Below are 24,122 nucleotides of genomic sequence, written 5' to 3'. Positions count from 1 at the left end.
ATGTTGTAATTAGAAAAAAATTAATAAGTACTTGAAAACACAGAAAGTTTGCCATGACACAAAAACAATACAAAATGACCGGAGCATTGTTAAAATTTACATGAAAATAAAACTGTTGATATTTCGACTCAACTATTTACACATAAAAGAAAAAAATGCAACATGAAAGTTTTAAAAAACATTAAAATGGCAAAGAAGCAAATTAAATGAAGTAGTCGTGCGTATCTCTCAGATAAAAACAGTAGATGTGCAGACTGCTACTGGTGTTAGAAAATTTTAAATGATGACTAAAAATAGATCTAGGGGAGGGAGAAGAATAGCTAAAGTCAGACGTTCGTATAGCAATTACAAGGAATTACCTCTCAGTGTAGCTCTCTCAGATTGCGCCCGCTGGAGGGTTAATAATGAAGATGCTGCTTAGACATATGTACAGTCTAAGTTCTTTAGAACGATTCGTGATTGCAGAAACCCTTCCATTACAGCGACCGATGAATTAAGTTTCATTTGCTATTCCAAGTAGACGTAATGCTATTTTAACGACCATTAGAATGTCTTAAAGGAACTATTCATTCCAACTGAAACATTTTTTTTAAACCAATTTCAAGAAACTAGATTTGAAAAAAATATTGAACGCTTTTATACTTCTAAAAAGAAAAATATTTCTATTAAGAAGGAGTTACTCGTCGGCACAAGGTTCAAGGAAAAGAAGGATTTTCTGCCAGATTTTACACATGAAACCAATGAGTAGTTGGCAATGAAAATGAGTTAAGTGACAAAAACGGAATTTCACAGAAAAAACTATTAGTAGTCATTAAAATTACTGCTAAAACCATTCTAATGAATTGTTTCATTTTCAAAACAAACTCTTTACATGATACAAATGATTCATTAATGTACTTTTCAAGACATAATTATTAAGTTCTATACTGGTATAGCTTTCATATTATAGTTAGTAATATAGGTAGCAAGTTTTTCTTACAAAGGTTCAAAAATTTCAAAAGTGTCTGTAATTTTTTCCTCCACTGTATGTTTAACCATGCGTGATGTAATTGTCTTAACTGCAGTTTTTTTAAATATTTTTTTCATTTGTGTTTATAGAAAAATCAATCGATTAAGGTTTGTGTAAGAAAAGTAAACTTGTAAACCAACGGGATTGATGAATTGGTGCCGTTCCAGTACTACTTTTTTGGAAAATTAATTCTCCTTTCACATTAAATTGGGCCCGATTCAAGATTTAGTAAGTTCTCATTGGCGTTCTGGTACGAGAAAAATTATAAATTCCTCCAAGTTTTACACAAGCTCAGGCATTAGAAATAATGCATTAAAGTCAGGCCCATTAAAATGAAAAAAAGAAGTGATGAAAATGTCACAAGTTCATCAAACTAACACTTTCATTGCCAGCATTTCCAATGGCTTACGAGTTCTGCACTTCCAGAAACAGGGGAATCCTTATTTTCTTAATTTTGCTCGTTTTCACTTCCAACAGTGACCAAGTACTTCCTCGAAAATTTCCCCACTTCAAGCTAAAAATATAAACTCGTTACGCAAACAAGTGTTGCTTTGAAAATGCAAGCTCAGCATGTAGGTTGAGGTACTCTTGGAAGAAATTTTTTTTATTGTTAAGTCAACAGATGACTTCCCCGCAAAGGGGATTCCTTCACCAAGTTATCTTATTCTTGATTTGAATTTAGTTAATGAGTCAAACCTAGGAAAATAGGCAAGTGACTCAAATCTTTTGCTTGTGTTCTTGTAGTTAAAAGAAATGTTTTATAGCTGTGTGGAAGAATTCTCCCGTCGCTGCTGGCGTCAGATACCACTTTTCTGAGAAAAGTTGTCAGCAGTTCTTATTACTCAGGATTCCTGCTCCAGGGCGAAAATTTTGCTTTACTCTCACGTTGAAAATGTTTCAAAGCGATAGAGTACACGCTTAAATATAGAAAAAAAAATAAAATTTTCCAATTTAGTTTTGTTACTTTTAAATTACAAACAAGAATGTTATAACACTAATGACACGTACGCTAAAATATTTATAACATTTTAACTGCTATTTCCTTGCTAAGATTTGTTTCTAACGGGGGGATGGTATGAACTTCATTTTCCAAAAAAGAAATTGAAACATGGATCTTATATATATCGAGAACGCTGAATCCGATGTTCTAATAATCTAGTTTTCCACAAATTTCCTGTTTTCGAGATACACAAGATTGAAATAAAGCATAAAATGGTGTATTTCAATTTCGTTAATCTCCGTGTGTCGGACATTATTTGGAAATTTTTTATGCACCTTTTAATTATTAGAACTAGATTTTGACTATTTCATGTATGGATACCGAATTTATAATACGAATTACCCTGTTTAAGAGAATGACTAATGACTACGGGAAACCCCATAAGCGTTGCATAGCTAATTACCACGCCATCGAACTATACCATTATACACTCTTCTTCAACCGCTTATATATCGAAAACGGTAAACTTGAGAAACATTACACCCTCACCATCGGATTCAGCACCCTCGTTATACTATATTAGAACTACGTATGTTTCTAATATTTGTTCTGAGAAAACAAGTTCATACCGTACTGGGGATGGACATAACCGGCCACTTTGCCGATTATTAATAATCGGCCAAATTTTGCAGATTAATCAGCGGAAAAATATTTCCCCAAACTTTTTTTAAAGTATATCTTCAACAAGAAACTATTCAAAACAAATAAATGTAGTTTTCTGCAAGTATTACTGTAACATGTAGTATGAAAGTGTACAGAGTAAAAACAAAACACAGTTTAGAAAGTGCGTAAAACTGAATGAAATATTAAAGAATAACTCTCACAGCTAAAATTCACATGAAACTGTTATGAATGTTAAATTTCAAGACTTTTAAATTGCAATGCGAAAAACATGTCAGAAAATCTCTCCCCTCCCCAACCGTATATATTCAATAAATAGAAAGAACTTTCAATCCATATCAAGTCAATATTTATCCCATCCTAGGCATCCGACACTCTTTTCGCATCTTCTGTCTTGCAGCTACTTTTTGCTTTTATCCTTGCTATTATTGTGATTTTCATTTATCTTTTGAAGGACAGAAATTAACAAATGATCCCACTGCAACATTCCCTTAACTCTCTCCATTAAAAAAAGAAAAAGCTTCCTAACGCTTTTGTTTTGTTTCTTAAAAAAAAAAATCCAGGATCATTTCATAAGTTTATATTATGATACCCTAACCCCAGTTTTTGACGACACAACTTTTTTACTTCCTTTTACAAAAAAGGAAGTATTGTATTCGCGAAAAAATTTTCACTCAAAAATCGCCCTTAATTTCCATTTTGCTCACCCCCAAATGAATGTTGAGTTTTTTTTCCGATTCGACCACATGCGGAAAAGTGCCTAAGAATGTATAGACACGCGAAATATCCATTTTGACCATCACCGAGGTAATTACAACGACTTTTCTCGTGACGTCTGTATGTATGTGTGTATGTGCGTATGTGCGTATGTATCTCGCATAACTCAAAAATGGTATGTCCTAGAAAGTTGAAATTTGGCACATAGACTCGTAGTGGGGTCTAGTTGTGCACCTCCCCTTTTGGTTGCTTTCGGATGTTCCTAAGGGGGTCTTTTGCACCTTTTTGGGGGGAAATCATTGTTAATTTCGATGTAAACTCAAGTGGCGTTATAATTTGTCGGACACTTGGCGATATATCGCCAGTCTTTTGGTCGCCAAGTTTTGTCGCCAACTAGGCGACAAATTTGGCGGAGTTTTTTTTTTGGTTTCAATTTGGCCATTGTTGGTGATATTTAGAGAATAAATATTGAATCACATTAAAATAGCGAATAATGGGGAAATGACATTAAATTGGAGTAAAAGGAAGTCATGTGATGCACACATCAGCTCGTTTTTTCGGTTATTTTCTTTTCCTGCTAACTATACAAATATTACATTATACACTTTACAACTCATAAAATTATTAGCTTCTGGTTTAACAAAAACTAATTACTAAAATATCATTTGGTTTTGAAAAACAGTATTTACATACTTTATTATTATTTTTAACAAAATGATGGTAAAGTATTGTTTTTTTTTTCTTCTATTTTGAATAAATATACGCATGTAAAAATGCTGCAACATCTTTCATGTGTCGATATTTTTCACCTTTAGCATAGTACTTTCAGAAATAATTATACTTTTTATAAAGAATTAAAATCTTGGATTTAATGGGTACAAATAATTAGAAAATAAATTTAAGTTAAAAGCACACTTGAGCCTGCTGACAACAGGCTACCCCTAATATTTTTAAGTTCCCTTGTCTAGTTAACATAATACAATTTAGCTAACAATAATATGAAAATTGGTTCAAAGAATTATTTTGGAAAACTTAGGGAAGAGGAGAAAAATAAATTATCTCTTAGAAATAAACTATTTATTTCTGATGTCGAAATTATAAAAGACTACAAAATGTTGAAGAAGTTTGCAGCAACATTAAAAATAATCATTATGATCATTAATCGGCCCATTATCAACAGTCTATTAATCGGAAATCGGCCAATTTGCTTATCGGCGCATCTCCAACGCGTAAGCATTAGCTCTTTGAAAGCTTCTTTTTTATTCGTCAATGAAAACAAGCTCTTTTTTTTTCTTTTGACTTACAGGACTATCAGCAAACCTTTCTTTAAAAAATCATTAAAAAAAACTAAACTACTTTATATCCCCAAAAATATTACAGAGTGAATAGATGAATATGGCGTAATAAATGTTTGATCTGAAAATTTTTCAAGGACTGAAGCGGAAAATAATATTTTCCCCAGGCTCGATAACAGAGTAAAAACTTTACAAAATCATTGAGAACATGCCACATATAAAAATCTGATTTTTTTTAAGTGCAAGGTGTAATTCAGAAGTTTCAAGACTGTTTTTTTTCCGAGAAGGGGAGCGCGCGCGGCCTGGTGTGGATGGCCCGGGGAAGTAGTGAACGAACAAACGAACAAATGAACTGGGTGTCAGTGAACGAACGGAAGCTGCGGCAGTTGGCTTCGGAACACTGGAGAGTGCGCATCGTTTGCTGCGTGAGTGCGTGTCATTGACCTCGGTCGAAAAGTGGGAGATTCGAAAAAAGATTTTCACGCTGGACTGCTCCGTCGCTTGAATGATCGAGTCTGCCGCGTCCGCCAGGCGATCAAGGGCGATTGGATTCTCTTCCGCGGCAACGCTCCCGCTCACACGTCCCTCGCCGTCGACGAAGTTTTGGTCAAGTTTAACGTGACAATACTGGCGCAGTCACTCTACAGTCCCGACTTGGTTCCAAGTGACTTTTTCATCTTCCCCTAATCAAGACATCTAAAAAAGAAGCGATTCGACTCCATCGACGGAAAAAATCCAGTCCAGCAGACTTCGACGAGAGCCCTTGACAGCATGTCGCCCGAGGACTTCCAGAAGGGCTACGAACAATGGATGACGCGCTGGCGGCGCTGTATTGATGCTGAAGGATCATATTTTGAAGAATTTTAGTGCGCCGAACTTAAATGTCCAATAAATTTCTAGTTCTGAGATCAGTCTTGAAACTTCTGAATCATACCTTGTACTTTTTGAAAATCGACAATTGTGTTGAAATTTGATCGGTTATGTCAAAACCTTAAGAAAAAAATACTCACCATATGTTATGAGCAACAGCATGTAGTGTAAATTTCTAATGAGGTTTAAAATTGACGACCAATATCCCACTCGTGAATCGCAATTTAAAACTGCAGCCTGGGCGCGGCTTGGCGGCAGTTCTGGTTTTTCTTTAAATACTAAAACCAAAGAGGAAATCAAGATTACATTCACAAGGATATTTCAATTGTTGTTTAAAATACAATGGAAGTAAACCAGTAAGGCTGGCAAAGCCATGATGCTGTAAGTTCAACCATAATTACAGAATTTAAAGGAAAATGCATTATTTAGACACTCGTGTGATTTCAAAAAAAGAAAGGGAATTCCAAAATCGTAAAATCTTTGAATGATTTTCTGCCTCAACTACGCAATAAACCATTCTAAAAGGTTAATTTTTTGTACATGTTACATTCAAGAAATATAAGCATCACACAGCAGTTTTAACGTCCCTTTATCAGTCATCATAAAGGGCAATTTACCGGACCGTACAGAATGAGTAATATAGAAATCACCGAAAACAGATATCCGTTTGTTGGTTATTGTTCTCTTAGATTCTCAAGTTTACTTAGTGTCTCCAATTTAGTACTTATACTGTTTTATTTCCGATATCAAGACTAAAACTTTTACTTATCATAAGAATGTCATCACCACTTATTAAATAAAAAATAAATAAAATCATAGTTTCGTAATTTCGCCCATTTGCACAGGGTGGTCCGAATAAGACCTACCAACGTTAAACACAAATAGTTTTTTTTTTTTTTTTCTATTTTTTTTTTTTTTTTTTTTTTTTTTTTTTGTAGGTTGTAACTGAATTTTTGAAAATTTATAAAACAATCATACAGCACGAAACAATTGACATTTAATAAAAAAGTTGTTCGTGTTTTACAATGTTAGGTCTTATTTAGCCCACCCTGTACAAAATTCAAAACTTGTTAATAGCTGAAAATTGATTATAAATTTGTTTTTACACTTTCGTGAACTTTAACAGGACGATAATAGTTTCTACACAAATTTTGTCTGTCTCGCATAAATAACTTCAGTAAATAAAAAAAATTTGGAAAAAAAATAGAACCGACTTCAAAATTGCTCTAAAAAGTGAAAAATAATTTTATTCTTTAAACACCATCGATAATACTTTTAAACAAATTTTTTGAAGTTGGCGCAAAAACAAGAAGTGAAATCCAGTGTAACGATGCTTCGTTCATACTTTTTTCAGAAAATCATCCAAAGTTAGGAACGAAACATTTATATCGTTACTCAAATATGCTGTCATCAATGCATAATGTATGTGGTAGTGAAGAAACTAGGCCTGGTTAAATTTATAGTTGTAGTTGAGTTATGGCTGTGAATGATCTTATCTATTGTTTTTGCACCAACTTCAAAAATTTTGTTTAAAGGTATTATCGATGGTGTTTAAAGAATAAAATTATTCTTCACTTTATAGAGCAATTTTAAAGTCGGTTCTATTTTTTTTTCCAAAATTTTTTTATTTCATTCTTTTTAGTGTAAATGCTCTATATCACTGTTTTGCTTCAGAGAAGCCTTCATTAAAAATTATCATTACAATCACTATTAATGTTACTGCTGTATGACACCAAACTTTTATAACAATGGGTTTTATATTTAATCATTTAATAGGGAAATTACATGAAATTTACTGTTTTTTGCCCGTAACTTTTTGTTTTAGGAGCAAATATGGTCAAACAAAGTAATGGGATCTCAGTTGAGCCATCCCCTATCCATTAAAAAAAGAATCATCAAAATCGGTTCACTAGGTGAGACGCTGTGAGTAGACAAAAAAAAAAAAAAAAACATACATACGGTATGAACTGATAACCGCCTCCTTTTTGAAGTCTGTTAAAAATTATTATTAATGAAAGAAATTGCAGTTGCAGTACGTTCTCCATTGGTATCCAGTAAACAGTTAACTTCCTATATTGTCCACTTTTATGATTTCATTTATTAGAGGTGCTATATCGTTTACATCTAATAAATGCTGAATTAAAAGCTTTATGTAATTCATAATCCAAGTTGTGCTCCTAAATTTGAAGAATTCTACCATTGCAGCTTTTAATTTATAATCACCAAGACACGTTTTTGAATCTACTTGCATGTGGCTGCTCTAAAATTTATGTTGAAGCGTTTTTCACAAATACTTTTGTAACGAACGCTAGCACTAATTTAACACATTGCCAACGCCGTTTCTAGTGTTTGGTTCACAGATGTATTGACTATTTTAATGACATATTGGTTAAAAAAGTATGTATAAAAATGGAATAATAAAGTGAAAATAATGAGCGAAAATAGTAAGCATTTGTAATACATTACAAATGTAACAAAAATTAAAAAGTAAATAAAAATAAATTAAAATGTCTCGTAGTTGGCGGTCAACGTATCATGTTAAACTTGGAGTAGAGCTAAAATGGTTTTAATTTTACTTAAACTAAAACATTCTAACTATGCATTCACTGTGTAATTGTAGAGCAATCATTAATGTAAGAATAACGTTTGCCCGAAATAGAAATTGATATTAGCTACGACATGACATCATAATTGGAATATAAAAAAAGGTTTTTACTCACGGAATATAATTGCAATGAAAAGGACGGTTGTAATCACAGAAATGCTGTAAAAAAGCACGCTGAGGCCTCTTGCTATATCGTCTTGGTTCGGAGAGTTAGGAACAATTAGTGGAGGCAGAACAAATCCCAAGGCAATTCCTAACTGCAACAGAGAAAGTTAATATGTATAATAACAATGTGTGTGCCATTATAATATGCATAACTTTGTTGTTTATAGTTGATATTGAAGTCACTAAGTCTAATGTTATAGTGTGATCGTATGACAAAATTATCCTTAAACCTATCACAAGTTTAGGGACGCATTTTTTTTTCTCATTTTATAATTGGCTCATGAAAAAAACTAAATAAATTTCCAACTGACTGCAGTAGTCTGTCAACTGTATTCTGTGCTGAAAGGGATTTTCACTTAAACAAAAACAGTGTGGTATGGTGAAATTTATTAAAGAACACACAATTCCGAAATGTACGTTATACTTATTAATTTATTAGAAGAGATATCTTTGGCATTGAATAAATGCAGTAGTCATTTTTCGTTTTTTTCTTATACAACTCAAACCTGTTTTCGTGCGGTAGATAGAGACCGCATAAAAAAATTCGCTCAAAGTTATCCTATTAAAGCAATCGTTTTAAATATAAGTTTGTCGATTGAGTCACAATTTGATTGAAATGTTCATATACCGCTCAAAGAAAAAAAAAAACAAACAAAACGTACAAAAAAAGAAAAAAAAGGAAGACCACACAAAAATAAAAATAGTTTTGAATGTACTTTATACGAAAAAAAAAAGAAAAAGAAAAAAACGAGCAACAATTTTAAAATGCAAAATGCTTGTAAAGACAAGCTGTAGTGAAGGTTTCTTCACGGCACTTTCAATAACTTTGTCGAAAAGCAACTTGTACAATAAAAAGACCATCGTATAAAAGCAATGTTTACAGAGCAAGAATTTCTTTGTTTTGTTTTTTGGTTCAAAATGTTTTCATTCTTTTAATAGTTAATAAACAGAGAAACTAAAATAAAAATTACTCATCTTGCAGTTTTCTGAAATGCCACAATAATACAATCAATTAGCGATATTATACGATGGGGAATAGTGATTTCGTGTAATTTCTCATTAATTTCTCGCTCGAGTCTATATTTTTTTTAATGAATTGTGATTAATAAAAATATGTTTGGGTGAGGTTCTAAAAATATTCAGTAACATAATACTTTCAAATTATTGAATTTTTTGATGGCCATTCGTATTATTATTGCCCCTAATGAACAAAATGTACAAAAATGAATGCATCTTTAGATCGAAAAGAAGTTTTCATTAAAGACGTGATTTATAAGAAATTAATGCAAGACGACGACTCCTGCATCCAAGATTCCAGTTATATCACGTTTCTAGAAAATGTGGACATAATAATGCAAACATTTATCTCTCATCAAAGACAAATATGGCTGAAAAATTCCTTCAATCGTTTAGAATTATTTTTTGTAAACGAGTTCAACGAATGTTGTTCACGATTCCTAACAAATCGCAATTCCAATTATTTCTCTTCACCTTCGTTAATTTCCTACCAGTGTAAGCGTGTTGCATGATATAAATGAAGTCAAACATTTCAATCAAAATAAAATCGTAAGCAGATCTTTTATTAGGGATCATCCATAAATGGTGTCACGCTTTGAGGAGGAGGTGGGTTCATGAAATTAAGAGTTCGGTACAAGGGGAGGGAATGAGTAACAAGAAGGGTGACATCATATATCTTTTTCATAAAAAAATGCTTACAAGAAATAGCTTGACATGTGACAAGGTGGGGGGGGGGGGAACACTTTGGGACAAAAGAGGGGAAAATGTTTAGCAGTAAGTTACCGCCCTAAGCCAGGGCTAAGGCATAACTACATGCAATATACGAGACAGCCCGGAGAGAAGGTGGTTAAATATTTTGAAAAAAAAAAGTGTGACGTCATTTACGGATAGCTTCTTGCCTCCTTTTTAACATCTACTCATTTGATTTTCTTTTTTCGATTTATTAAAAAATATGTATAATGGCAAACTTTAAAACATGATAATTTGGTAACTCCACAGACATATCATTAATATTTCTTTGAACAGATCCTTCTGCTCTGTCTGTTTTTCTTTTATTTACATACTAGTGGTACCCGCAGTTGAAAATTAAAAGGTCATTCGGTTCGCCTGTATATTTACAAATAATGGATGACGAATTTCTCGCCAATTGCTATGTTCGTTCGCTCTCCCATTCCACGTCATGCTAATTTCATAATTTATTCGTTCATCTTATGATAATTTTGCTCAGGAAAATGTTCTTAAATTTGAAATAGAAAAAGAACAAAATCGAATTTTCGAAAAATCACTTGGAGGTGCACACCCCCCATGCTACAAACTAACTTTGCGCCAAATTTCATGAAAATCGGCCGAACGGTCTAGGCGCTATGCGCGTCACAGACATCCAGACAGAGAAACTTTGAGCTTTATTATTAGTAAAGATGAGCCTTTTATTTTGAAAGTGACACTTCAGGACAAGAGGAGGGAGGGAGTAACAAATAGTGAGACATCACACATCTTTTTCTTTTTTTCATAAAAATTTGCAAAAGTTCACTTTTGTTAGTGTGAGATATTTGAGGGTTTGCGTTTCAATACTCAGTTTGATTAATGAGAAGAAAGACATGTCTCTAAAACATCAGGACTCTGAATATTTTTGACCCTAAAGTGCTTACAAATAAAAAGCTCATGCTAAGTTTTATGTATGATTACCATTATCTTGTCCCACATTCAAAATAAACGGCTCATGTGTTAGCTTTCAGCGATTTCAAGTTGGGACGGATTTTTATCGTTAATTAATGAGACATTGATAATTTTATCTAAAATGACATAAATTTCTTTTCTAGTTGGAACGAATCATTTGTTGTAATTTGCAAGCTTATCATTAGTCATATAATTGTAACGGTATAAATTTAGGTACATGGCTTTCAATTTATTCTTTATTAAATTTACGAAATGAGCGTAGTAAGTAAAAGGAAACAGAAACACGATTTTTTTTTAATTTTACAAAACTTTTCGTACGTTATTATTAGCCAAATAATAAAAATAATTGTATTTATAAATGAAAAATCAGCTGCAATTTAAACATTGTTATGAACAAGACTGCGTGTCCAGTGAGTTTACGAAGCAGAACGAGAAAGAAATGATTAAAATAAGCGTTAGTCATTAGAGGCATAAAAAGGCAAAACTAAGCAATTTCATTTGAGGAATTGAGAATTTCGTTGATTTCATCAATGTGCTACCTGAGAGAAAATATGAACGAAATTCAATAATGCTACAAATTATAATATGGAATATCATCATTCAGACTTTCGTCACTTAATGGGTTTGGATTTTTCCCCCGTAAAATGGTCGCCATGCTTGCGTCAATATCGCACAAATCATTGAAATTTTGGAAAAATAAGAGTTACTGTAAAGTGGAAATCCATGTAAACCTCAAAAATATTCTCAATTGTCTTCGGTGAGGGCTTTGACTTATGAATTTCTGTTTATGTTTGGTATCGTTAACCCTGTTGCCAATCATTTAAGTTTGAATAGAAATTGATTTTTTAGTCCATTTTAAGTAATTTCAAAATAAAAAATACCAAAAGAAGCGAAATTCCAAGGAAAAACTTATCAACTTCCTCACCGTAAAATGCATAATGATTTTTTTTTATTTTATTCAAAATAAATCTTTCCGTATGGACAGTTTTAAAGATAATATTGTTAATGTATTTCTGTTCAACTGCTTTTCTTCGCGTCCCAGTTATTTCACCCTTTTCTTTTTTTAAGTAACATTAACCGAAAATCAGTCAACTGCAATAAATCGTTTTGACAACTGAATATATTACAAAGCCATGCAATGCATCATGTTTAATTTTTTCTATTTTGTTTCGCAGATTTTAGCAAAATCGGAAAACATTGTCACATTTCAAAATTCCTTTTCACCGATTACTGGAAATCCTTTTTCTGACATTTGAAAAGCAAGAATAGTAAAGCAGCACGAAGCTGTCTGAAGTTGACTGAGACAGATAATTTTCTTGAAATGTCTTACATTAAAAGAAAAAAAAAAAGAAAAAAGTAAACTCACGAGATTGAATATTATAGACAAAAACAAGTAAATAATTTTATCACGATCAAAACATGCGCTCCCCTTTACAATAATGGGAATAGTTGACCCCTTATTATTGTATCAGAGATCTTTCTTTTGAAAAATAAGCTAATAAATTAATTAACTAATTCCACCAATCAAGATCAGGTTATCACATCGACAATAGCATTTTGTACTTCCATTGACATAGATATACCGCTGTAAATAGATTTCTGCCCGTTTGAATTTGAATTCTTCCCATCGATTGGTACACGATTTTTCGATGCGAAAAATCTCCGCTCGCCCAACTGTGGTCAATTTTCAGTGTAGTGAAAATATTTCGCACCGAAAAGCCTCTAATTTATGCATAACTTGATGTAATATTTTAATACAAATCGATATAAGTAATTTATTGTCTTACAAAAGTAATTTTGTCATGATTTTCGATATTTTTCTGCGATTAAGAGTCGTTTAACCCACACGTAAAAATGATTAGCATTTCCTCCTCAGTGTTTACGTCCACATGTTTCAAGTTCTACTTCTTTCTTTGCTTCATACAAGCTAATTCATTTATTACTACGAGTATTAATATTTTTTGATTGTCTTGATCTTAGTTTTAGAAAGTTAAAAGTTCGCCAAACCACGCTAAACCGATGCGTTAATTGCACGCATATGAAGAAATATTTACTGCACATTATTAATAGTCGAGTTCAAACTTAACTATGGCATTAATTATTAATAATTGAGTTCATACTAATGCACAAAAGAGCGTCCTACAACTATTTGATGGAAATGGGACTTTCCTCTTTTTCCACAGTACTAAAATCATAAAGTGGAATATGGGGCAAGTGAAATAATGGGGCAAAGTGAAACGGTGAAATGTTTACTCTGCTTTCAGCGCTACCTATCCGGTAATATTTTACTTATGTAACACATGTAATCTATTCCAGTCAGGAAAAAGTTATATCGGAAGATCAAAGCCCCTCATATGATAATACAAGCAATTCTCGGATATTGATACTCCTATTGTAATATTTTGTTGCATGTCAAAAATTATATTTTTGTCATTGTAAAAGGATAAAGTTCTTGTTTTACACGTTTTAAATATTAAATGAGAACCACTAATATTTGGTGCAGTATTATTTATTGAATATTAAGCTTATTTTTATTTTAATTGTCTTATATAATTAGTCAAGAACATGCGGTTTGAAGAGGATGGGGTAAAGTAAAATAATTCATTTTGCTGAATTATTCAATCATTTTTATTATCACACATGTGTTTATTTTTTAATTAATTTATTTACAATACTTCACTTATTCACTCATTTATTTTTTCACCATACACTAATTAATTTATTTTAAATGTTTATTTATTGTTTCATCACGAATTCATTTATTTATTTAGTCTATTATTTCTTATTCAATTGGTCAAAAATATTTTTAAAGTCAAATAGAAAATATTTCATTTCTTACTTTACTCCATGAAAAATACGAGTCAAAATTTTCCACTTTATTGTAAAGGTACAAATTGTCAAAAATTAAAAGTAATTTTTCAATGCAAGTTTAATTATAATAATTATTATTTCTTTATGTACTGTAATTTTCAAACCTAAATTTTAATTTTTTCATTTTGAAAAAGGTAAGTTATCTCAACTACTTCATTTTGCTCCACATTCCCTTAATTTTATATGAATTGAATTGACTTTAAATTTTAGTATTTACAATCATTTTTGTCTGCAAAAAAAACATACGTTGCACCGAAGCCATATCTGAATATCGTTTACTTAATTTAAATTTCTTACTCATTGAGATCTGGATAATTCTGCTAAAGATATATTTAGTATATTGTTAGAAGGGTGGAACAATGACGCAGCTACGTCTATTTTCGACTACTTTAATCGTCATTATTTTCTATCCATTGTGGTTGTTACGAAACGGCGGCTGCGCAGGAACGGAGGCTTTTCCCCGCTATTTCTATAGTTAGGATACCCACCCTTGGAACCTCAAGAGCATAAGTTGAACTCACAAGAGTTGCTCAGTTGAGGTTATTTTCGTCGCCTGTGCAAAGAAAATAGTGAATTTCACGTCGCCACAGTTCTTCAAACTAAAAGAACGCTTTTCTCAGAATCGGTTTACGGATTATTTTGCTTAATTATTTATTTTAAGGGAAAAGCTGGCAACCGGATGCTAATTGAAAGCAAAAGTGAATCATGTTGAGGAAATACAACCTTTTCAAGCTGCAGGAAGCAATAATTTTGAAAACAGCACGTTGAGTCATTTGTCGAAAAGGAAACTGATCTATGTTTCGTAAATTTCCAGTCGATATTTTTATTTCAGCTTTCTTTCATCCATATAATAATAATAATAACAATAATAAGAACAAATAATGAATGCTTTTAAAAGATTACTACAGTTGAACTCACTTATAACGAACCCTGATTTAGCGATGAAATCAGAGATACTTGGTAGGTATAATGTTCAATCTATGGGAGCAAAACTTGCTTTTAACGAGCAAAACCCGCCTCAAGCGAGCAATCTTTCTGTGATTCATAAAATTTCTGTTGATTTCCAACTAGGCTCATCCTTTTTTGAGAAAATTTTCTTTAACGTTTCGAAGTCAACCTAAAGCTATAAATCATAAATCCAGAGAACAAGCGATGCGAGCACTTTTTTTTTGACTTTGAGGAGTAAAGAAGCATTTAATTTTTTTTTTTTTTTTTGCATGTGTACTCCTCAAAAACAATGACACAAGAAACAGACATTCAGACAGTTCCAAGAAAACTAGTTTCTGGACTCATCGATATAATTAAGCATTGAGAAAACAGAGCTTACGCCTGATTACTGTGATTGTATACTGCTCAATCCATTTGCACGGGGAAGACTATTTTCCTAAATAATTGCACTTCATTCCCGTGATTTCACTAATACTCAATCCATTTGCGCAGCTGCGATAATTTTATGCATACAGGGTGTTTCGGTACAGCGTTTACAGACTTTCAGGGCAGATAGAGTACACCTAGACGATGGGAAATCATATAGCAAAGCATGATCGGAAACGCTTTCCTGACACGATAGTGACGGCACAAAGCACAAAAAAGACAGGAGAAATAAGAGGAGAAAACATGTTTATTTATTTTTAAAACATCAAAAATGCTGGTAAGTTTTTGTCTGATGTACACGATAGATGTTGTTACGTAAACCGAAGCATCAGATGACGAAGCATGCGGACACGCGGGTTTTGTTGCCGCGCTTGCTTTGACGTTCGATCTTCAATGCGCCGGAGAAGTGAGGCATGCATCACGACCCGGGATCGTAATTTCAGACACCTACTTTGATGACGATCGTTGGATCTTTCATGTTCTTTTTTCTTAGTTTTTTGCTGTACTAAAGATGATAAACATGATTTCTTCTCTTATTCGTGTCTTGTCTGTTTGGTGATTTGTGTTGTCACTACCGCGCCAGGAAAACGTGTCCCACCATGCATTGCTTGTGGTTTTCCATCGTCTAGGTGTACTCTATCTGCCCAGAAAGTCTGTAAACGCTGTACTGTTACACCCTGTATATTTGAAATTGATTTCCGTACTTTCATATATTGCTCAATCCATTTGCACGGGTGCAACTTTTTTTGCGTTTATATTTGCACTTTATTGCAGTGATTTTAAACTTTGTCTTTTAATTCCTATATATTTGAGTATAAGGAACTATTATATATCATAATAGAAAGTTCTTTTATAAATTTTCTACTTGAAGAATGATGATTCGTACATGTTGCGGATGTGACTCTGCGGCCACACCCGCAACAAGTACGAACTAATATATGTTTAAGACATTTTTCTTTAAAATTTTGATATGTTATGTGATGATACATAATGGTTCCTTGCACTCAAATATATAACAATTTAAAGTCCAGGTTTATAACTCTTGGGATGAAGTGCAAGTATATATGAAAACGTGTCGCAACCGTGCAAATAGATTGAATAATACACCACTTCAAAATCTGAGATTGTAGTAACGTTAATCATTACAGCCGAGTTCAGTTATTTTGAATTAGTAACAAATTAGTCGTCGGAAATTGCGAAGGGAAATAGTTTGGATCCAGCCTTGCTTCTCTCGTGATGAACTCGCAAATTGTTCTTAAAAGTAATTATTCAAGTGATAACCTTATTTTTGTGAGGGAAATCATTTTATGCTATTGCTGGGCATAAATTGCTTATCTCCACAAACAAACTAGAATTTGGAATCTTTACAATGCATTTTAATACAAAAATGGAAAAGAGATTTCGTCGAAAAATGAAAGCTATTATCTTTAAAATTTAGCGAAGTAAGGAGCAGTCCTTTTCAAAATAGTAGTAAGGATGAATTGTGTTAAAAATAACTATAAAGAAAACAAAACCAAATATTATATCCTTGCAATAAAACAAATACAAACCATAGTTTTAAGTTAAACAAGTAAAATTAAATAAACGTATCGCGAGCTAGTAATGGCCGACCGCCATGTCTAGCGGTCAGACTACCAGTGTTGGGCATAATTCAATTATTTTTTCAATTGCCTTGTTAATTGATTGAAAACGTAATTGCAATTAAATTAATTGAAACTAAATTAATTGAAACTAAATTAATTGCAATTAAACTATTAATTGTACTTTCCAATTAATTTAATTGGATTAATGTACGTTAATCGTTTCCCATAATTCAAATAATTCAATTGATTTTTTTAATTGTTTTATGAAACAATTAAAACTAACAATTAACTAAATGTATCAATAGAAAAGCGCAGGGAACAAAGCTCAAAGTATTATTCGATTTCGTATTTTCGTTCAGTGCCGATTGCTCGCTCTCCGCGTGAACTAGTCTCGTCTTGGCAAGTTTTTTCCACACGTAAATGTTTGTGCTTAAATTAAGTGTTTTAAGTTTGTGCAAATCATTGTTTTACAGTTTAACCCGTAACAAGGTAGGTGAGAAAGAAGGACATAACAGGCGACGTAAGATCTCAGAGACCGCTCTGTTTTAAATGTTTTTTCTTAAATCGTGTAATTAAGATGCTTTTCTGTAATTTCTCTCAGATGTTCTTTGGACTTTTACTAGTACAGAAAAAAAATATTTTTGATTTTTTAATTGAAATATACCTTTTTTGAAGAAATTTTGCTGGAGCCATAAGATTTTTTGAGAAAAGTCATATGCTGCAGTAAATAATTTATTGCCCGTAATAAACTGTTGCGCACTGATATTTTATTCGTTGCTAACATGTGTATTTAAAGGGATAGTAATATGGTACCCGTCCAGCGTCCTCGTCCCAGGTAGACCTGTCACCTGTAGAGTATATTATACAAAACCAGTAATCTTTTTAAGAGTTAGTTTTAATGAAAATTCACAAAAGAATTGACAATTGTTAATTGTAGTAAACTACAATTAACAATTAGTTGTAATTTTCCACAATTACAATTGATTAATTGTTAGTTGTTGTGGTTACGTTTACCAATTAATCAATTGTGTCTTAGGTTCGAATCCTGGCTGGGGATCTACTTTCTCTCCTGTTCTTGCACTTTCCTTGTGTCAATGCGTTGTTGTGTTGTGAATGATTGCCTACCCTATAAACGGGTCCAAGACAACAACAACGAGATAATAATTCTTTACACTGATATAAGAAAAAACACAAATTAAACTGCGAATTCAAAATTACTTGATCAGTTAGAAGTGCAGTAAAAATTAAATACAATATTTACGATTGGGAAAAAAAGCAGCGGTATAGCTCAGATAAATCCAACTTGATCCAGCCACAAAAATGTTATTTTTTATCAAGTTCTGAACATGATATCCAGGTGCATTTACAAAAATAGAGTAAACAGAATTATAATTTATTCTTAAAATGATTCAATATATTCATAAAATAGTTTACATTCTTTAGAACGACCTCCAATTGCTGCGACACTTCCGTTATAGCGATGGATGTATTATAAAGTCCCGTTTGTTATTCCCATAACCCGTTTACTATTCCATATAACATACACAAGAACAATATAATAATAAAATAACTGAAATTATTTATCATTTTTTTAGTTTCTTGATTCTCTTTTAAAATAAAGTATAACTGGTGAAAGTGATTCTAGTATTTTAAAATACGACTAAACAACACGCTATAGGGTCTGGTGGGGGAAAGTGGTCAATGGGGTAAAGTGGTCATAATTCAAATAAATGGCTTTACCTTAGAAATAAATGTTCGAAAGAATGTGAAAATTTTATTTTAGAGTAGTGCAGTTAGAAACTACATTTTGAATACAAAATTTTACAACTGGCAAAATTTTATTTGGTAAAAAAAAATATTTTGTGTGATTATGAATTTTTTTAAAATATAAACACCTTTTTTAACTTCCTTGGGAAATTTTGTTTGTTAGAATTATGAACAGATTGACTGCACAGGAAGCTTCCTACATGTCTCAAGAACTCATACTCATTAGCAGTTAGCTGAATCTATTTTGAATAATTTTTTAGAACAATTTTAGTAAGATGGGGTAAAGTGGTCATAATATTAGGCTTAACGAATATTGTTCTTTTAAAATCACTTAATCTTTAAGTATAAGGCAGATATAAATTAAATATTATTTTAACTTAATATGTATTGTTTTTACAGTAAATAAGGTTAAATATATGAGTATATGCGCATGCATACGCATATACTCGTGTAGGCACGTATATATACTTATTTCACATAAATGCACCAATAAACACGTATTTGGGTATCTCGTTGTATTTTTTATCTATACAGATATACATTCGACTATACACGTATATACCCGCTTATACTCGTACAAATACGAACACTTATATACTCAAGTAGACACGACGTATATACGCGTACGTACTCGAGCTGACACTTACATACTAGGCTATGATATACATGTATGCAGTGTGAGTTTAAGCTCTGGGGGAAATTTTTAAAAGGTGTTAGAGAGGAGGATAAGAAGTAAGAATCATAAAAAACATGGCCACAAACTCAACGCTGACGCGCTACATGCACGCAAAGCCAGAAACTAATGAATGCAAAACAGGTCACAAATTTATTACAAGAAAGACAATTTTACACAACGGCTTAAGAAAGTTTTAAAGTGATTGATGAAACTTGCGGCCGGCATCATCACTCTGTTGCAATTACGAGACTCTTGAAAAACTTTCATCAGTCGCTGCGCCTTTGTTGCGATGCGTGTATTAGAGCTACTACAGGCCTTACTTTTTAACAACTGTCTAAATATTTCTTAAGTACTAAAATGTCGGGTAAAACCATCTTTGTGTAACAAATTTGTAACCTGTTTTCATTCCATCGATTTCTGGCTTTGTGTGCATGTATCGCGTCAACGACCATAAGTTCCTTATGATTCTTTACTTCTTATCCTACTCTTTCACACCACTTAGATTTTGCCCAAGATCTTGGATTCACTATGTAAGCATACATGTATATTAGCGGATATACTCGTAGATATACGTGGATACATGTACTGGTGTTTACACGTAAATGTACGTATATACGTCTAACAAATATAGAATCGTGTTTGCACGTAAGCATACGTATATACTCTTGCTTCCACATATATATACGTGAGTAGACACGTACCAAACACGCACTGGATATATCCACAAATTAACTCGTGTATACCCGTATATGTATGTAAGTACACTACTGGCCGTTAAAATTGCTACACCAAGAAGGAATAGTCTGAATAAAACAAAATTTTGCACACGTGATGGCAACACTGACCCTAGAAAACGATTACAAAATGAAAGCAAAATGATCGTTTATTACTGGAAAAATCTCACATGAATGGAGGTTTAAGTACCCTGTTGCGCCACCTCTAGCTGGAATGTAAAAACCGATACGGTCGAGCATTGAGGTACAGCAGTTTCGTACGATGTCTTAAATCTTCTCGTACCACAGTTGCTGTAAACGCGCCACTAATTTGATCAAACATACAGGCTGTCCAATTTACCGTCTCAAGTGATCCCAGATATGCTCAATTTGTGACAAGTCACAAATCGCAGACCAGAGCATCACGCAGACCAGAGAAAGTGATAATGCGGAAGAGGAAATCCCTTTACACCCTTGCTGTGTATGACCGAGCATTGTCATGTTAAAAAATGGTTCCTGGGAGCCCCGTAGTGAGTGCTAACACGTATGAGTTTGATCGAATGAGTGGCACTTTTACAGCAACTGTGGTACGAGATGACGCTGGATATCGTAGGAGACTGTTATGTCTCAATGCCCGATTGTTTCGCTTCAAGTACATCGTACATTCACGCTAGAGGTGGCTTAACAGGGTACTTAAATCTCCATTAATTCGAGATTTTTCCAACCATAAATGATCAATTTGCTTTAATTTTGTAATCACTTTCTAATGTCAATTTTATTATCACGTGTGTAAAATTTAGCTTCATTCTGGCAATTTCTTCTTGGTGTAGCAATTTTAATGGCCAGTAGTATATCTATCTACACTTATATATGCGTATATACGTCGACTATACACGTATATACTCAGAAACTCAGGTATGAACGTATATACTCGAGATACATGTGCAAACACGCAAATGATGTTAGTTTTGCGCGTATATACTCGCATATACACGTGACTCGTATATACTCGTGTAGACACGTATACACTCCTGTAGGCAATCACGTATACATGCTAATATGCTCATGTATACACGAATATACTTGAGTAGGCACATGCATGCATGTATCTGATGAATACATGTATTTATTCATATATGAACATGTTTACTATTGTTTACACGACACGTATATACTCGTGCATACCCGCATATACTCCTACATATACTTGTAACTATAAAAATAACCGATATATACAAATAATAGGGTTATTTGTAACAGTTTTGCAGCTGTTTTTAACTATGACTACTTTACCCCATGCTATGACCAATTTCCCCTACCCCATGGGGTAAAGTGGTCATAAATACAAAGGGAAATGAAAATGTTATAAAACTACTTAAATCAATATTTTTTTCCCTGAAATTCAATGTACGTGTTCTTTAATAATGCAATGTAAAATAATAACAAAAAAAGTTGAAGTAATTAAAGAATTTATTGTATTTATTATCCACCTAAGTTGAAAACCTACGATTTTATGACCACTTTACCCCCCAGACCCTATCTTGTACATTTGCGTTACAAAGACTTCTCGTTATAGCAACCGATTTTGTTTGGACGACAGGGGTCATTATAACGAGCGTCTAACGTATTGGAAAAGTTAATTAATTTAATCATTTTAATGATTAAAACTGCTCAGTTTAAAAATTCCAACTCCTACAACGTTTTCATTATATTCGTGTTATGAATAAATTAAGACTAAACTACTCAATACAAAGTTAAACTTATAGTTTACTTCAGTATTGTTGCCATTGGGCAAACTACAAAAACCATTTATTTTGTATACACGCTTCATGTAAAATTGTAAACAAACAACAATATTTCACAAAAAAAATTTTGTTTCGACAATGTTTTATTTTAGCAACCCTGATTTCTCTTGCTTTCAATCATTTTTGCTGTGTCGGGTGTTTATGAAGTCCAGCACTGATAAAGAAAGTTCATTTTGAAAAATTACATCAGATTTATTTTTTTTTTTTTTTTTTTTCTAAATCTTCATCTCTAAAATTTTTTTTTCCACTACGACAATACACTTCTACGTGTATTCATAGTTCTGAAAAGATATAGACTATTTTCAACTTCACACCAAGCCTAAGTCCTAACAGTCCTAAAATGGAAATAAGCTATCATGCTAGAATTGACAAATATGTGTTAAAATTAAAGGTTTAGGGAGATTGCACTTCAAAACCGCCGTTGCAGTGATCCTCGGAGTTTTTTCTTCCATAGGTGCAACTTTCAGTTGTTGATGTTAGCGCCCTTTAAATGTCTTTAGCTAATATTATACTAAAGGGGGGGGGGGCTAGATGAAATAAGGATCATAATTTTGTATATATCTTATTATCTATACTAATAATATAAAGCTGTAGAGTTTATTTGGTTGAACGCGCTAATCTCAGGAACTACTGGTTCGAATTGAAAAATTCTTTTTGTGTTGAATAGTCCATTTATTGAGGAAGGCTATAGGCTATATAACATCCCGCCATGACTAATAGGAGTGGAGCAGCAATAAATTAAATTTAAATCAATAATAATCATGATGGATTTTTTATTGCATCAATAGCTCGAATTTTTCTAGCTGAATAGCGCAGTCTGTAAAGCGCACGGCCAGCAACCCTGGGGTCTCGGTTTCGAACATGGCTGCCGGCGGGAAGATTTTCAGCATTTATTACACGGCTCATCTATTAATTAATTTATAAATCAAGGGTTTTCAATTACTTGTCATTGATTTTTTTTTCCGATTTTCTTATTTAACGGAGAACATCGATGTGGATAAGGGTGTGTAATTTTTTACTTTATATATATATATATATATATATATATATATATATATATATATATATATATATATATATATATATATATATATATATATATATATATATATATATATCATAGCGTGATGTACTTAAAATAGTTTTTTATACATTGTTGTCTTATTAACGCAGGTGAAACCGCGGTGCACAGATAAAATTAAATAAAGGAAACTATCAATTGTTTCTCAATATTATTACTGACCCAGGCAACGCTGGGCATGTTTGCTAGTTATAAACAAACAAACAAACAAAGAAACAAATATATATATATATATATATATATATATATATTTAATATTCTGCATCTTTGCAAGACTTTATAAACAGCCAGAAGATAGTCCCAAGACGAATGCCAACAATCTTGAGGTGGATTATGTCTCATATCGTTTGTTTTGTTTAGAGAAATCTCTTTAAACCTTTATAATAGCAAACAAAAACACAACACAAATAAGTCAACGTATACTTAGACGTAATCCATTCATTCACAGGTTACATTAGGAGTATTTAAAAGCTTCGATGTATTTACAACATCAAGGAAATATACAATGAGTTCATCATTTAGTTCAAGAATCATCTGCTCCTTCTGATTCATCCTACACAACTTGAACTTCCACTCATTTAAAGTTTTGAGTTTATCCGTTCTAACTCCGGAATAAACTGACCAATAATGCTGCAGTTAATCATTTATTAATAGGAATACAGCTGCCATAGTTCATGCTTGCATATGTCCTTTTTTGAACGACTGGATTTTTAAAAATATTTTTTTTCTCTGAAAAGAAATAAATCTTGACGCATATATAACAGGGTTTTCAAGGCTCGGATTTCTTCCAAGGTCTTGGGTTTTCAGTCGAGAATTTGGGTTCTTAGGATTTTGTTTGAAATTTTTGGGGTTGGGTTTATTTATTAAAAATATATATTTATAAAATATTTTAATGTGAAAACATTAAACTATCACCAAAATCTAGCTTTTTGGCTAAGCTTACTTTAAATAATATAGAAAAAGGTTGCATAGATACCGAAAAAAAAAAAACCCTGGATGATACTCGTGTTTCTCGCTTTATGTTGTATAATTTACCTGCATATGTTGTACTATTTCTATGATTTTAACCAGTCAATACATTATTTTTTGCAGTAGATGATTTTACACAGATTATTTTTAAACAAATATTCCGATTAAATCATTATTGAAAAATCAATTTTAGTGTTTTAGGAGTTAACTTTCAAAACGGATTATATCCACTTAAAAAAAAAAAAAAAAACTAATTTTTTTCGTTTTCAGAATGTATAATCTAAGCCCTATCGACCCATGAATTACT

At 32.4% G+C, this 24,122-nt stretch overlaps 1 protein-coding gene across 1 annotated transcript in view; it reads right to left on the bottom strand.

Moving 5' to 3' along the window:
- The window catches only part of LOC129231326 (feline leukemia virus subgroup C receptor-related protein 2-like), a 182,625-nt gene that overhangs the window by 31,684 nt on the left and 126,819 nt on the right, over nucleotides 1-24,122 (bottom strand). Inside the window, exons 4-5 of the mRNA XM_054865615.1 lie at nucleotides 8,233-8,374; nucleotides 5,653-5,790 (exon numbers count right to left, since the gene is read on the bottom strand). Coding sequence (XP_054721590.1) covers nucleotides 5,653-5,790; nucleotides 8,233-8,374 — 280 coding nt within the window. The remainder of the gene's footprint in view (nucleotides 1-5,652; nucleotides 5,791-8,232; nucleotides 8,375-24,122) is intronic.

Source organism: Uloborus diversus, chromosome 10 (genome assembly GCF_026930045.1).
Source record: "Uloborus diversus isolate 005 chromosome 10, Udiv.v.3.1, whole genome shotgun sequence".
Classification (NCBI taxonomy): domain Eukaryota; kingdom Metazoa; phylum Arthropoda; class Arachnida; order Araneae; family Uloboridae; genus Uloborus; species Uloborus diversus.
This window is presented reverse-complemented; position numbering and strand designations above follow the sequence as displayed.